Genomic DNA, 17,806 nt, shown 5'->3' with positions numbered 1-17,806 from the left:
AGAGGAAGACTTAAAAAGAGTAATCTGAGCCCCATTCAAAGCAGAACTGAGATCTTTCATGTTCCAGCCAATGCAAAGAAAGTATCCATCAAAAAGAGTTTCTGAGAAAATTAAACAGCGATGTATATCATTACCATGAATATTAAGTTTGTAGAAAGTTCATTCTGAAACACTTCTGAAAGATGGTTAAATCACATTCTAAACAAAGGCAGTTATAACTTCCTCTGCCTTTAATAACTTGCTGAACAATGTGTTTCTAAGCAAGCTTCACCACAAGCTCACAAATTACTTAGGTGGGCACCTATCAATAGCTAAAGAGCACAGCAAAACAATCTGACCACGAGATAGAAGCAATCAAGGACTAAGAAATACTCAGCATTAGAATATTAAACTCAGTGTCAGTACCCTCAGCCATTGGATATTTTCAAGCCAACAAGATAAAGCCATGTAAGGTACCTAGATAACCATATTTATTAGAAATTATATCAAGGTTCATTAAAAATGAGTAAGGTAGATTCCTAAAGCCTGTATTCAGGTATTTGGAGAGAAGTAATTTTCAAATGGGATTCCTGAGGATCCTGTACTTATTTCAAATAAAATACACTTCAAGGTTAACACAAGAAGCACAAGGCATACATAATATCATATTTATCATATGATATTATACAACTACCATAAAAACTTACATTGTATATAATCAACATAACCTTTCTTCTTGCCCTTTGTCTTAAATAAAATACATGCAAGTACATTTACCTTTGCTCCATGTTTATGCAGAACCTCCATGACATCATTATGAGCCTTTTCAGCTGCAACATGTAAAGGTGTCATGAAACTAGAAGAGGGGGAAAAAAGTGATGTATTAGTTTTACATTGCTAGTATGACAGAGGCCTTTGGAAAATTCAAACATTTAAGAAACCTACTCTTTGTTTTTCTCGTTTACATTAGCTCCTTTCCTGAGCAACAGTTCCGTAACTTGTTTCCTCTTCGGATGCACAGCAGCCACAGCACAGTGCTGCAAAAGAAGTAAAAATGAAGCTTATTTCAACTATGCAGATAATAAAGAACCTCACAGATACATTACTTCATCCCTTAATTATTCTGCTAAAATCAGACTACAAAATTTACAGACAGAATTTACCATACTGAAAATACAAGTTAGTGATCAATGCTAAATTATTCTACTCAGAAAAATTTTTGATTTTAAAGCTATTTGTCACTTAGGAAAAAAGCAGTATGGTTCCAACTACATTAACCAGCTATCAGGACAAAGCTGACACATAATGAACAAAGAAGGGAAAGACAAAGAGTTTGAAACAGCCTGACTTTTTACAGAGGGTCTCCAAAGGGTTCTGTAAGGATTCTGCTGCAGTCGTCAAATTGACAGGACTTGAACGTTGCTTTGTTTCTTGTTCTGTCCCAATGTGTACTGACCTTGCTAATGACCATTTGTGTCATGCATCCAACTACAGATTATGTAATAAGCAATACATTTCTCTTTCTTCCCGTGAAAGAGAAAGAAAGAAGGAGAATCTTTCTTCCCGTGCTATGAAAAAGATACACCCTTCAAAATAGAGTTTCTCAATGCTCATGCCTGCCTGTGTGGGACAACGCAGCCCTTTGCCAGGTGTAACTATTCTCCTAAACGTGGCTGGCATCTGTTGGTTTCTCAGGAGTGGCCCTATCAATGCATTCTTGAAGCCTGGAATTACCAGCATGGTTCCAACTAAGATTAAATACTCAGCTTTCAAATCAGTCTAGAAATGCTTATTTCAAGTTTGGACATCTCAAGATAGCAGACTATAAGAAATAGGAGAAACTTCTGGATTTTTCTGTTTCTATCTTTACCCACATTTTAAACCAGTAACCCATACAAGGTAGAAAGTCTCCTGAAACAGTTCTCTAACTTTACAATAGCAAAGTGATAGCCTTACAATTAGACCCCCAAACCCAATGCCAGCAGGTAGCACTAGTACCAATACCATCTTTTGTCCAGTTCCAGACTTCATTATGAAGCTTCCACAGCAGTTAATTGACAGGCCACATCCAAATTTTGCAAAGGCAAACTTTGTAAATAAACACTAACTTTTGCTCTGAACAGTGGCAGCATCTTTAAGGCTTTGCAGATAACATCACATTTCCTGCCTATATGATAAACAACCCCTAAACACACACAAATGCTGAAGTACGGCCAAACCTCAAAGCAACGCTAAAACCTACACGAGGTACTTGCTTTGGCCTTTTGGCTAATACAGCAGAGACTCCAGTGGCCCATGGAGAATATTATCATGCTTAGGGCAGGAATAGCTCAGTTAGATTACACGTAACCTCATCTAATCCTGGAAGTGAAGTCCTTTCATTTGGACTGGAGACGATTTGGAAATCTCATGTATAACAGCCAAAAACTGAAAAAATCACTGTCAAGCACTTAGTGAACAGTGAACCAAATACATCAATAGAACTAAAATATCCCATTGGCTCCAGCTGTCTCTGCAGAATCAGCAGGGGGAAAAGAGCAAAGAACATCACAGGACTATGAAGTGATCATTACACAGCTAAAGAGATGCCACAGAGCAGCAGCTGATAGACTCAGAAAGAAAAGGATAACATCCTCCCAGATTCCATAGTGTCTTCACATTCAGCCTATAAACCTTTCCTCCCTATCTTGCTTCTACCTTCAGAAGAGGTTAGAGTCCTCCATGGAGGAAACAGAGCATATGGATGCTTAGTACCCAACACACAATGTTCTGATCACAATCACAACGTTTCCAACACTAAATATGCAATTGCATGACTGCAGCTGAGACCTGCCACTGGGAAGAAAATGTTCCATTGGAATAAAGTATCATAACTATAGTGGTTTTAATAATACCATCAGTCTCAGCTTCAAAGTCTTCACTACATCTGGGATACTGGCTGTGTTCCTTGCCTCCACTGCTTCTTTAAACAATTAAATAAGAGCAGGAAAGTCTCAAAAGAACCTTGTTTCTACAGCTAATGTGGTATTGTCAGTACTATTCCAAACCTGTAATACCCTGTGATATGCATCTATTTTCACCACAATTTTATGTATCTTATGAAGAAAATTTGTAATCCAAGTTTCCTCACATAAAACATGAAGAAAACTGGGCTACAGAAATAAAATTTAACCCCATAAAAAAACCACAGCAACAGACTAACAAAAAAACCGGTTCACAGGAAAAAACGTAGGAGAAGTGAAAAATAAAAAGATGAAGAGTGGCTGGAGAGATTCTGTAATCTACCAGAAGGAAGGAAAAAGGTGATAAATTATGTTTTTTCTATAATGGTGATTTTATTTTAGTACAGAAAGTGCCAAATTCTCAATCTCAGATGATGAATGTATTTTCACAATGTAGAAATAAAATTCCTTGACTCCAGGCTACCAGCACATTCATCATAAAACAAATGGATTGACTGTATTATCTCACCAGTGCTGTCTCATGCGACTGTGGCTGCTTAAAATTAATGATCTCCAAAGCAAGTGTCTTTTTCACTTTGGCTAGGTCTGCCTCTCTGGCTGCTTGCAGTAGAGAGTGTCCTTTGAATTCATCTGTTAGAGGAAAAAGACACATTTAATATTCAGCAAGATGTCACATTTATAAATGTTACTGCAGAAAGACAGCTATACTCAATTAAGAGGAAAGAGGACTGCTTCTGCATGTCTTCTGGTGGCAGCTGACCTGAGACACAGAACATGAAAGAAGCTTTGCTGAAACCAAAGGGACATGCTAAAGGAGAGGGGAAGTTATTCCATGAGTTAGATCCTTACAGCTTTTCCCCCTTTTATACTCCAGCCACTTGACATTAAATGTATATATGACTTCTACATTACCCACATCTATGTTCAAATGAGCACAATGCTGTGAGATATTCTTAAGAAAAGAAAGCATTACAATTGCTTGTCAAAAACTTTATTGTATTTGTGTGACAAATAATTCACTGTAAAGCCTAAGTATTTATACAATTTCTATAAAAATATAAATAACAACAATAACAAAACCAACAATTATATATATATATAATTTAAATATAAAATACTAAACTATTGGTCTTAAAGAAAGCTAACTACCTAAGCACTTGAAGCCAGTCTGTTCCAAAGATGAAACAAGTTTTGATAGCAGGTATATTTTTGCAAGTACAAATCACTAAATTTGCTACTTCCCTATCTTTTTTAGCTCAGCAGCTAGTTCATTATAGTTTTAGATAACCTTGGATTTGAAAAGAAGTGCTTCTTTTAAAATTTACAGACAAAAGGCAGGTTAGTAAAAATTACATCTGACCCTAGGAACTAAAAAAAACCCCACCTCAATTTCAGTAAAAATAGAAGTATTTTTGTTTCATAAGCAAGCTTGAAATCCTAAATTTGTTAACAAGGGGCTTTCTTCTTTCACCTTTGTTTTAATGTCTGGTTTAAATTCCTTTGTAAGCAAAGCACTACTCAAAGCACAAGTGCAAATAAATCTTGATAAGCAAACATAATGTAACTTTATTCCCAAAGTATAAGTCTAAACAACTCAAGAACATAAAAAACATGATATTTTGGGATGCAAATGCAAGCAACCCCATCAAGATACTGTCAAATTTGACATAATGCTCAAATTTGTTTACAAATTTCAGTGGATATATTAATGGACATGAATCTTCTTCCACTGCTCTAGAGGAACTCTAAATACAGAAATGAACTGAAGTTTAAATTGATTTTTTTTTGCTTGTTAATTTAAATAAATGCTAAATTAACCTTCCTCAGAGCCAGAAGCTTTAGCTCAAGACTCAGAGTAGAGAAGTACCTAACAGATACTAATGCCCTCCTCTATTCCTCTAGATCAAAGTTTTCTGCTGCTTACGATCTCATCATTCTCCCCTGCAAACAATAGTGACTAGACTAAAACCTGACTAGCTGTGATTGTGAGTAGTGCAGGATCATATTATTAGTGTCTGGGGGGCTTCTGGTGAGAGATAAAACCAAAAACTTATTTATAATTGAAAATCTAATTCTCAATGAGATTTCTGTAACTTCATAATGCTCATTTAATTATCTTTTACATTTTATTACAGTGAGGAAACAAATTCCCCAAAGAGGGAAGGTAAAGCCATACAAATTAAAATTAGAGTTGAAATACTGGTTTACAAACAGCATAAGGATTGCAAAAACTATGAAAGGAGGTGATGGAATTTCCATCTCCAAGGCTGCACACCGAAGGTACCTACCTTCTGTAAGTTTCTAAATTAAATACAGAGCCTCAATATAGAGGCACCTGAGTGACTCAACTGGACTGAAAACACAAAAAACCCCCAAGTCACTGATTCAGCAGTGCCTTAATAATTCTAAACTTCAGAAAATCAGGCAATATGACAAACGATGTATCAGAGGTACCTGCACACTTCAAAGCACATGGCACAGCTGCAGCTACTCTGCCGCTTTGCATCTACTTCTGAAGCTTGAGGACAATGGCCTGGAAGGAAAGCATCCCTTTCCACCCACCAACAAGTGTTTTCAGTCTGGAAACACTTACAGGTCAGTCTCTCCCTGAGCTCAGGCGTTGGAGCCATGTCAACTGCACTCTTGCCGTGGCAGTTGACCAGGGTGGGATCGGCGCCATGGCTCAGCAGGAGGGAGCAGACCTCCACACGGTTCTTGGAAGCAGCCTCGTGCAACGGGGTGAACTGCCAGAGGTCCATGGCATTCACACAGGCACCATGCTAGCACAGCAAAAAAAGCCTTGGATTGGTAAATCACCTCCAACAACTAAAAAGCTTGCAAATTTTCATTTTATTATAAAAATTTGTTTAAATCACTCATGTATGAACACACACACCTAAAAAATGTAATCAAAAATATCAGCATGCACAAAAATACCGTTGAATCTGTGAAAAAAACACAGAATTTCTGTGTGAGCTAATTTTTGAACAGACAGATTCAAGTCTACTATCAGTCCAAAGAAATTAGATAAAGAATAAGCCACATATACTGTTCCAAAAATAACCTAAATTTGCAGGCTTCCGAAATGACAACATGATGTTTGAAACTTATTACTAGTAGGAGAAAAAAAAATCCTACTTTTCAACTCCGGTACAAACAGTTCATATCTCATCTAGCACATCTAAACCAACAGTAATTATTTTACATTCTTCTGCTTACCTTAAGCAGCAGCTCTGTAACCTCATAGTGTCCATAAGAACATGCATTATGAAGAGGCACAAGACCACTGCATAGAAGAAGAAGGCAAGTGACAAGTTCTGTTAAAGCAGCATTTTTACAGGAGGAACAATTTTCTCTCTACTGAGATGAAAAGATGAAATTAAAGTTAAAATATTTAAGTAGTTAAGTATTAAAAATTAGGATTTACAAACTAATGGGAAAATCTGACTTCCCCAAACAACACATTACTCAAGAGTGGCATTAACACTTGGGGTTTTGTTACTTGGTTTTTGGAGGGTTTTTTGTTGTGGGGTGTTTTTTGCCTGAACAGGCCACAGATGTTTAATCTACCATTAAGACTAGCATTAACTGGCTTTGACGTAATCTTTCTTGAAGCTATTAAGGAGGGGGAAAAGTCCCATTCCACATTCAATTTCCTCAACAGTGTTCTGCTTCTGCCTAAATAGGAATTCATGTTTAAAATGCTATGTGAAAGGCAAAACTCCCCAGATAACACTAACGTAACTCCTGGGTATTTTATGAAGATATACAAATATCCATGGAAAGCAGACTCAAATTGCTGCTCTAGACTGTGGAATGACCTGATTTTCTTTTTTTTACAGTACAACCTATTTAACTATTCAAGATACTTCTAAGAGAGTCCCTGTAATTTTTGTAGAGCTGTATTACTGCAGGCCATACTTAAAAATGACACTAGCAAAATGAAGTAACAGTGATTTAGTCACAAGCACAAGATCTAGTAAAAGTCCTGAATTGAGAAGGAGATGCGAGGTGGGCAATTATTGCAGAGGACAAAATGAGTTTAATTCATTCAAGCATGACAGGCTAGCTACGGCTCAACAGATCAGTAGATACAATACATGAATACCACAATTAACCCCATAATACCTATGAAAAATACACGGGGTAACTCCTAGGACTGCAAAACTTAGAATTAGGACAGCAAGTAGTAGACAGCAATTAAATAAACTTGATTTTAAGGTGGGTGCTCTCAGAAGCAGCAACACATTTGTCACAGGAGAAGAAAATATGTTTGGGGGAAAATTTTCAGACTGTTTTTTCTATCATTACTTTTCTTAATTACAACTCATGCACGTGTAAGACAGAGAGACCATCCATTCTGCAGAGCACTCAAAAAACCCCATCCCCTCCCAAAAGGATGGTCATTTCAGAGGACTGAGGCCCTCAAGGCCTGCCAGCAAAGACAATCGCTGCAGCAATACACCTAGTCACTTCTGCAGCATCCCCTCCCCTTCCCTCTTCCAGCAGAACAGCTGTAAGGGAAAGCAAAGACCAGGGGAGAAAGAGCTGCTTCCTTGGCTGGGCTTCTCTTTGAGAGTAACTAGAAGTGGTGGCCATTTTGAAAATACAGAACAATTCCCAAGCACTTTCTCTGAATTGACTCCATTGAAGAGAACCTAAGAATTCTATAGAATCAATGTAGCCTAATTTAGCTCCTTAAATGACAAGTGACAGTTATTTATGGCCTATTTACTTATAAATCATGTATAAATAAGAAACAGCAAGGTAAAACAAAACACCACACTGATCCTAAATGTATGATGCCACTAAAAAAGAAGTGGGAGTTTAGGATGTTACATGTTTCTAAATATGTTTGGGCTGTTCTTAAGTTCAGTATAGAGTAAGTATTGAAAGATTTTCCTTTGTTTGCTTTCCTTCCCCTCCTGCTCCAGTCTCAAGTTCAAGTTCAACTTAACTACTTTTCACACATTCCAAGCAAATAGTTCAAAACTCATTACAGACTCTATACTGGAATTTTCTACCAATTGATGCCGAAATTTTGGAAAGGAGTAAAATATCTTCAACTTGCTTAAATAATGCTGGATCTACCTGAATAGGTATTATATGGAGCTTTACTGTAGAACTTTTATGGTTTATTTTTTGTGGGCTTTTGGGGGGGGGTTGGGGGGGGAGGTGTTTTGTTGTGTTTTCTGTGTTGGTGGGGGATGTTGTGGTGTGGTTTTGTTTTTTGTTGTTTTTGGGGGGGTTTCAGTGTATTTTTGTTTTTTGACTTGTATAATATGTCATTGTGCATTCAACAACAATACCATTAAAAAAGGCCATTAGTGTAAATAGACAGACGAAAGAGTTACAATTAGTCAAACCTTAAGAGTTTAAATACACTTAGGACTGTCTTTGGAGAGAAGGGGAAGAAAGGAAAGAAGCTAATAAAATTTAAAATCTCTTCTAACACTAGGCTGGACTCGGCAGAAAACAAAAATACAGAAAGTGCCTCAAGCTTGCTGCTGGAGGCAACACACACACACATATCTTACTTCTACGGATTCTGAATACAAAATGTATGCCTTTAACCAAGGGCCCAATTTCTACAATGTTAGGACTAAGCTTTCCAATCCAACCATCATGCAAATAATCATCTTAGAGATCAGAAATGTATAGCTGAAAACAACGCACAGCATGTTATCATTTCCGATTTCTGACTGCTGTGCACTTTGCTGGTATCTTACATAACTACCACCCTTAATGCAAAAGTGGAATAGTTTAGCCTCTACTGTATCTTGATTTTGGCTGTCAGCTTCAATGAAGATATATCTACGAGGACCACTAGTTGTGAGCACATGAGCATTATTGAAGTTACTTCTTAATTGAAGAATTACATCCATACATATGAAACAGGATAATGAGACCATAGATAAGTTTTTCAATGCACATCTTTCAGTTAGCCCTTGTATCTTCTCCCCATTGCCTTTCCAAAAATAATGCTGTTAGTCCTTAATTTCAAAGAGTAGCCTGTGAACGGAAGTAAAGATCAAAGTTTTTGAAAAAATTTTAAGGGTGTAAAAGAAGACTCAAAACAAGTGCAATCGTAACTAATCTGAAGCACATTCAAATTTTGGAAGCAAATATCACATTCTTAGACAACTATTTTGAGATTATGCTGCAACATGAACCAAAGAAATAATTCTTTATCTTGACTAATACAAAACCACTGCTGCAAACAGGTAATCAATCAATTAATTTTACATACCCTTTGTCCTTTGCATGTACATCTGCACCATGCTGAAGCAGAAGCTGGACTATCCGAACTCTGTTGTAGCCAGCTGCTAGGTGTAAAGGAGTGGACTGTAAAACAAAAGAAGATGAAGAAAGGGAGTCACATCAGTCTGAAGTCCTGTACTTTCTGCTATTGAAATACTCTTAGTTTCTCTTATACACTGCACTAAGATAAGTTGAAGTACCCTTCTGTGATTAGTTGAATTAACAAATACACAGCGCATGCCTCCTGTTGTTAAACCAAAAAAATATGCCTTAAGGTGGGTAAGAATACAGGCACCCCTAAGGCAATAACAGCCTCTTAATTTAAAACTAATTTTAAAAATCATTATCATCATCTCTGCACCAAAGAAGTATCCATATGTGTTCTGTACTGTGCTGTGGTAAGACAAAAAGAAAATTGTATGCAGATTGCAGTTTCCTGCGGAATACAGGTCTTCAGCAGTAATGCACCTTGTTGCATAATAACAGAGTAATAACACCTTTCTCCATGGCTAACTCAAATGAATTTTAACTGAAAGCTTTTGAGCTGACAAGAGTAATTCCCCTTTAAGTTCATTTTAAAAGCTTTTTATTATGAAATTAATTTTGTGTGCTCTCTCGGCCTGGGGGGACTGCTTTCTTACAGAAATGGATGATGCTTTTGCCTCCTTCCCAAGGCTGAGAAGCAGAGGATTTTAAAGTGATCTTTGTTGAAATTTATTTTGTGGCATGCACCCAAATGTTACCATTTTCTTACAGTAAAACCCTACACATAAAGCAGCTTGAAACATGGGAAAACTTACATATCTCACTGTATTATGCCAAGAATAGATTTACTGTCAGCATTAAAACATTGTTATACAGTATTACAAGGGGAGATGTCACATTTCACTACTATCAAGAGGTTAGAAAACAAAAAAATCAAGACAAATGGTCTCATCTGCGATAAACCGCAGCACTATATATCCATAAACAGTATGGATTTCCAGGAACTCAGATTTTATATGTCCACAGTTTGGGAGAAGTCTGTATTATATTTCACGTAAGTCTCAACACATTGCTACTTTGCTTCAGAAAGAGTAACTCCTTTGACAACTACCAAGTGTCCCATGTATCTTACTGAGGACACAGGTTGTACTACCAGAAATGACAGCACAGGGTATCTCTTAGAAAAACACCTGGAAAACTCAGTAAATTTAGGGAAACAGTTATGCAAGTTTCCATAAGACCTGTCTTCACAATTATCTATACTCAAGATAAGGACCTCTAACATTCCAAACATGAAGATCCCCAGAGTGTTTCCAAGATACAAAATACCAGTAACAACAAATATGTCCAACCTTTTAGTACAGAGATTATCAGGCCCTATTACTCTGTTTAAGGCATCCTCTGCTGAACTAATTTCAACTGATCTAGAAGGCAATATATTCTTTTTATATCTGCCCCTATTATAGAACAGCTGTCTTCTGCATATCTTAAACTCTGATGAAAATGTGAATAAGGATGATGCTGCTATAGACATTAGCAAAATATTTCAGTACGTTTTATTCTGACAGTTGTCTTGGTTTAGTTACTAAATCCAGTTTTATCAATCAAATTAGTAACTCAGAAAACCTAAAATTAATTTGAAATGGACTACAGAAAAGTCTGTCTATCCAAAGGTCTAGACTCCAGAGAAACTGCAGCCAAGCATTAAATGTTTGGAATACTGCAGGATCCTTGAACCTCACTACAATTAAACTACATCCATTCTTGTCTGTGCGCCACCTCTGAAATAGTGATGGCAGACTTCCAAAATCATGCTTTACTCATAGGAAACATTATTAACAGAGATGTTCTCCATAAAGACACATAACCCCAGAGTCTTGCTCACTCTTTAAAATTAAAAGAAAAACTATGATGACTCAGGCTGAGACTGTATACTTTGTACTTCTAGGGTTAACAGACCTGCATTTGCCAAATAACTTCATTAGAGAAGGAACCTAAAACTTTTCAAGTTTATAGCTGTACAAGAAATAGCATAAATTAAGTAAATCAGTGTTAAACCAAATCTTCAGATAACTTTTATATCCCTGTCTTTCAGAAAGGTGAGCTACTTCCTTCTCTCAAGCAAGGGCATGCAGACACCCTAGTGATTGAAATACAGAGTACCTTGTCTTGCCCAGCACACCAGGAATTATTCACCTGCAGCCAAGCACCTGACATTTGGTGTGCTTGCCCTGTGGCCTACCACACCCTCAGCAAAGCTGTGTGCTATGCTGCAGTCACCTCTCCAAGGAGGATGTTCCCTGTGCCCATCCCTGGAGACGGGGCTGAGATCTCCACCAGACAAGTGTGCTTCAACTCTGCAACTGTGAACACCCAGTGCTGGAGAGGCAGGGAGTCAGAGGGTCAGAGAGACCACTTAACTGATGGGCAAGGAAGGACAAGTGAACACACATACATGCAGGAGCAGGAGCAGACAACCCGGAGTGCTGCTCCCCCTGTATCCACAAGCCAGCATTCCCAGTTGCTCATTAGTTTGGCTAAATGGCTCTTATAAATGCTGTGCTTACACATGCTTCAGGAAGGAGAAAACTGGAAGATCCTGTTTCTGTGATTCTTAAAGACTTCTCATGAGAAAAAGCATTCATTACTATAGATTTAACAGGCAAAAATACTAATCTGGAGTTACAACTTTGTATGCTAATTACAGAATCTAGGTACCTAAAAGATAACATTGTGCTACATGAACTACTCATTAGATGACATGATCCTCAAAAGAAAAAAAAAAGTGAACGATGGCAGTAGAGAGTGATTCTTGAAATTAACATGCTTATTTATATAGCATCATGGAAGTAAAAACTAAACACCATTGACAGCAATGTCTACTGCACTTGAATATTAAGAAAACAGATTTAATAAAGCTATCAATTAACCTGTCCTCTCGTGTCTTGCAAAACTTGGCAAGACTTACTGACAAAAATCCTTACAGGGCACTTAACTTACAAGACTCACACTCACAGTTACCAGGCCAATCACACTGTCTTACTTGCTAGTGTAATTAAAGAGTATAACTCCACTTTTATTAAGTCAAGTAGATCATCATGCAAGATGCTCACATTATTTGAAAGTTTTATGGCAGTTGTAACTGAGCCAAAGCAGGTACTGAGCCCTTTAAGGAACATCACTGTACACAAGATAGCAATCGCTGTCAACCTATATACCTACTATTTATAGTAAGGCAGGTGGTTTTGCCTGCAGTCTTTTTGATAATGTGTTGCCTGGGAATACAAAAAAAGCATTTTTTAGATTTCATACTGTCCTCAGTGAGCCCTAGGTATTTTTGCACTGCTTCATTACCAACAGCTGATTTGGTGACCCCTGTTCAAGGTCAGCCGCCTTGCCATCCCCTGTTCACCTGCATCAAACAAAAGGGGCCCCAAGGGATCTCCAGCGCTGCAGGCTCTGAGCAGCTTCTGCTAAAATCTGAAAATTTGTTTCAGCAAACTGTCCACAGGCAACGTGGGAGTGCTAGCTCCATTTCCCTTCTTACCTTGCTAAAGAGTCTTCAGCAGCTCTTGGCTGCTGCCATTGCCTCAGAAGAAAGTTTCATTTCAGATTCAAATTACACATTTTAAGGGCAACTTTAAACCAGGGGATCTTATGTAACCATCTTATATTATGCATTATCTGCATGATTAATAACAGCTGCAGGAACTGTTTTAAAGACTAATATCTCCTGTTCCTGTTTCTTAATGCCGAAATCTTTATATAATGCTATCTGATAAAAATCTTAATCTATGCGTTTCTCTCATTCTCAATTTGCCATCCCGAAGGCTATTAAAATCAACAATCTCACTACATAAATAATGTCTCATTGTACATCTTATTTACATCACCATACAGTGATTTAGAATTATAACAAATTAATTTAACTGTTTACAGGAAGGGCATTCTCATAATAAAGAGGCAACACTGACAGCCAGTTCCGGCCTTGACATATGGCTACTCTCATGCTCAGGTCTCCACAAGGCTGTGCACCAGTAAAGGTGGCTCTTACACAGATGGGGAAACAGTAAAGCTTGGCAAAAAATACCCAAGGATACTTGTATGCTTATTGTTAACTCCTCTACAGCTCCCTGCTGACAGAGGACACACACAACCACCTCCCCCACACCTACCCCCCCCCCCCCCCCCAAAAAAAAAAAAAGAAAAAAGGAAAAAAAAATAGGGATGGGGGGATTTTAAAATGTTTCATGCAGACTTTAATCTTTGTGACTTTGTGACTTTTTATATCATGTCTGTAACTTCAGGTTACTAACTATCTTCAGGTTTAGTAGATTTGGAAATTGCAGGTATGCAGCAAACTCCCATTTAACAAATGTAGTTCCAAGAAAACCCTTTATTCATAGCATACTGCCCTTAGAAAACTGCAATAAAAATAACTTAAAACTCTTTAGTTTGTCATACAAACTCACTTCAGAGAAGTGTTTCACCTCCTTTTCATTAAGGGAAGAGCACAGGGCTTGCTAATAACAGAAGGGACCTTTGTTTCATAGTTTTGCATAAAACTGTTTTGAAAGATGTCCTGAATCCTGGCAAAGCAAACAACTTTCTCTTTACTGCGTTAGAGTTTATGACAGAATCTTTCTTTCCAATCACAGTAGTCTGTGCTTGATGCTGCTCTCTCGCAGACATCTCTGAAATGAACCACATCAATCATGAGGGTGCATCAGGAAGACGTTCCGGATGCTAGTGGAGTGCCTCCTGTCACCACTTTATCATTCTGATTAATGGGGTAAGGAAACAAGTTGCAACAACACCACAACTTGGCAGACACATTCCTAAACTTTTCCACCGTGGAAACGATCAGGCTTTTCCTTTGCTGCTCAGATACTAACTTGCATTCTAATTTTAAACAGTGCACCCATCTTACACCTTCATTTTAAATTAATTTGGAAGCTTTCTTGGGAAATAGCTCATTAATATTTGTTTGTATTGTGCCAAGACTGGACTTATATACAAAACATTTCCTTCTATAAACACATATTTCAAATAATTCAAAATAATTATATGATATTTGTGCTATAATGCTCTTAAACATTTGGTACTACAGAAATGAAGCTCCCTAACCCTGACTGACGAATTATGCTTTTAATGAACAGGAAAGGGGCTGTTCTTCTGTTCACTAGCCACATGACTTGTCACCGTAATCATGCAGCTTCCTTGGCCATTTTACAGCAGTACTGAGTTATTTAAATTTGTGGCTGACAATTATGCTTTAGGGACAAACTTACAGATGCTGCTTCAGGAAAACAAATACTATCAGACTGCTGATTGTAGATGAGCTAGCTGCAGCTCCAGAGATAAGCACAGGAATGAAGAGCTTAAACTACTTTTCTTATGTAAAAAACCAGTAAACAAGAAACAAACAAACACCCCTACAAACAAACAAATTTTTTAAAGACAATAATTACAAAATGCTTAAGGAAGACATTTCTCACTACACTGTTTCCAGTGGTAATTTAACTGCTTCATCTTCAGAACACAGCCAGTAGTAATTAATTAGATTACTGAACTGGACAGGCTTAGTAGAGTAAAATTCCAAAAAACATCATGTCACAGATTTCACATACTGCTTTCTAACAGCTAATGACAGGGAAAACGAACTGAACAGCTCACCAATTCAGAATTTGCAAGTCACACAGTATCTCAATTTAGAGGTCTGGTATATCTGATCGCCTCTTGGAGGGGGAGGTTGGTGGTGGTGAGGAACCAATTATTTTGAGCTGCAAACCAGCAAAGACAAAACCAGCTTGATTTCACAGACACAGCAGTGCTAGGGCAGAGCATCATCAGGCAAAAATGTTCATGAACTCAAGGAAAAGAGTTGAAAAACACAGAAAGACTAAAAATAGTGCAAATACACTGAGAGAGTAAGGCCTCATTTGGAAGAGGTTTATTTGGGTGGCAGACCAGCTCCTCATATCCAGTGAGTATTCAAATCTATTCCTTTTCAGGGGCTGTACTGCCCAAACTACTGACAACTGAATGCTTCTCTCGTAGATCTGACCTTTGAGAGACAACACAGTTTTCTGACTGTATGTCTAAACCTCTAAGACCGCATGACAAGGGTTGGTATCAGTTCCACACATTAACATAGTGACCCTACTGTACTGCAACTTTGGCTAAGTGTTGACAAATAAGGGGGCAAGAGATTTATAATAGAAAAGCTTTTACAATTACCTACGTGACTAGCATAGGGAAGCACTGACAGGATTACAAGTGTGATCTTGCACAGGGACAGACAAACAAATAACTGGAGTGTCTCCATTTCAAGAAGAAAAGAAGGTAGAACGGGAAACCACAGAATCAACTAGGTTGGAAAAGACCTTTGAGATTGAGTCCAACCTATGACTGAACATCACCCTGTCAACAAGATCATGCCACTGAAGGCCATATTCAGTTTCTTCTTAAAACGCCTCCAGGGATGGTGACTCCACCAGCCCCCTGGGCAGCCCGTTCCAGTGACCAATCACTCTTCCTGTGAAGAAATTCTTCCTAATGCCCAATCTAAACCTCCTCTGGTGCAGCTTAAGACTTTGTTCTCTTGTCCTGTGGCTGGTTGACGACCCTCACCTGACTACACCCTCCTTTTATGCAGTTGTACAGTGATATGGTATCTTCTGAGCTTCCTCTTCTCCAGGCTAAACAACTCCAGCTTCCTCAGCTGCTCCTCACAGGAATTGTGCTCCAGACCCTTCACCAGCCTTGTTGCCCAACTCATGACATGCTCTTGCACCTTAACATTCTTCCTAAACTGAGGGGACCAGAACTGGATGCCACACTCAAGGTGTGGTCTCACCAGTGCTGACTACAGGGGAAGAATGCTCCTGCTGGCCACACCATTCCTGATCCAGGCCACGATGCCATTGGCCTTCTTGGCCATCTGGGTGCTCTGCTGGCTCATATTCAGCTGCTCTCTCAACCAGCACCTCCAGGTCCCTTTCTGTCTGAACAGGCCACTGTTCAGCCACTCTGTCCCCAGCTTGTAGTGCTGCAGTGTTGTCATTACTTTTAGAGACAAACCTTGAAACACAGACTAAGCAGGAAAAGGTAAAGAGCTGGAAGAGACACTTAAATCTTTAAATAGGAACACCATTGAGCTCTGAAGGATTTCACAAACAGCAGATCCCATAAATGGGGCACTAGTAATCTTTGACCTCTTCCTAAACAAGAATTAAAATGCAACACCTCCTCCCCTCCCCAAAACTCTTGTGTATATGCACGTATCTCAAACACCATTTGGTGAAACAGTTCCACAGAGGATGTGTCAGAAAAACTAAGTAACACTCCTCACAAAACCGTAGTATTCTCAGAAAATGGGATTCTTTATGAGAATCTCTTCCATTTCTACATGCATATGATGAAGGTGTAGCTGGGGATGGAACTGCAGTACAAAAAAGAAAATCTGGGGCTTTCACCACAAAGTAGCATTTGTAGTTTTCCCAGATTCAGAAAGACAGAATACATATCTGACAGCATTCAATGACACAGGGAGAGGAACTTTCAGATTGATTATCAGAGAAGCAGAGGAGTATACACTGTTTCTTTGGAGATAGATGCTGACAGCTGAGGGAATAGTGGCTTGCTGAGCTACATAAAGAAAAAATTACAGTGAAGATCCACTATCTTCTCCTAAGGGAATGTGGCTGATGTTAACACTGGAAGGAGATCTATGCTGGCTTGAACGATATGGCAGAACACTACACAGAAACTACTCAAAAGTATCAGTGTGTCCAACACAGCCATTTTTGGCAATCTGAAGAAGCACACTGAATCATCAAGAACCAAAAGTGCTGGGTTTTTTTGATTACATTCTCTTCTTTTAGCACTTGCTATCAAAATCCTCATAGAGTCACAGAATATACTGAGTTGCAAGGGACCCATCAGGATCACTGAGTCCAACTCCTGGTCCTGCACAGGACACCCCAAGAATGATGCCAGGTGCCTGAGAGTGTTTTCTGTATTGTGGCACCCAGAACTGCCCCCAGCACCTGAGGTGAGGCTGCCCCAGCGCAGAGCAGAGCGGGACAATCCCCTCCCTTCCCTGGCTGTGCCTGCTGCCCCCCAGGACAGGGTTGGCCCTCCTGGCTGCCAGGGCTCAGCCACTCACATTCAGATTGCCATCAACTAGCACCTCCAGGTCCCTTTCTACAGTGCTGCTTTCCAGCCTCTTGTTCCCCAGTCTGTATGTACATCAAGGTCTTTCGTACTACAGTCAACTAACAATCTTTTATTTCCCTTTTCTTTTTATCTATCTTAGTATTTTTACTACTTCTCCTATTCATCTCTATGCATTTACTTTGCTTCTCCACCTTCCCCCTCCAACTAGAAACTTTCCAGGCTTCAGTTCATAGTATTTTCACATTATTAAGAAGGAATAAATTAATTTGACCATTCTCTCCATTAACATGGCTTCAGCACTTCACTCATTTTATTGAAACTGGGGTCAGAATAAACTGTTATGAGCAACACTTGCATACTGACTACATTTCAGTTCCAGTGCTGAGTATGAAAGAAATATTTATATCTTACATTTTGGAATTTAATTAAAACATGAA

The 17,806-nt window shown here is 38.6% G+C and overlaps 1 protein-coding gene across 1 annotated transcript in view; it reads right to left on the bottom strand.

The window, feature by feature from the left end:
• TNKS (tankyrase) overlaps positions 1-17,806 on the bottom strand; it is a 127,758-nt gene that overhangs the window by 34,034 nt on the left and 75,918 nt on the right. Inside the window, exons 6-11 of the mRNA XM_063421721.1 lie at positions 9,193-9,287; positions 6,162-6,228; positions 5,536-5,722; positions 3,451-3,572; positions 925-1,016; positions 757-835 (exon numbers count right to left, since the gene is read on the bottom strand). Coding sequence (XP_063277791.1) covers positions 757-835; positions 925-1,016; positions 3,451-3,572; positions 5,536-5,722; positions 6,162-6,228; positions 9,193-9,287 — 642 coding nt within the window. The remainder of the gene's footprint in view (positions 1-756; positions 836-924; positions 1,017-3,450; positions 3,573-5,535; positions 5,723-6,161; positions 6,229-9,192; positions 9,288-17,806) is intronic.

The sequence above is a fragment of the Prinia subflava genome, chromosome Z, assembly GCF_021018805.1.
Source record: "Prinia subflava isolate CZ2003 ecotype Zambia chromosome Z, Cam_Psub_1.2, whole genome shotgun sequence".
Classification (NCBI taxonomy): domain Eukaryota; kingdom Metazoa; phylum Chordata; class Aves; order Passeriformes; family Cisticolidae; genus Prinia; species Prinia subflava.
Note: the sequence above shows the minus strand (reverse complement) of the source record. Positions and strands in the feature narration are given on the sequence as shown.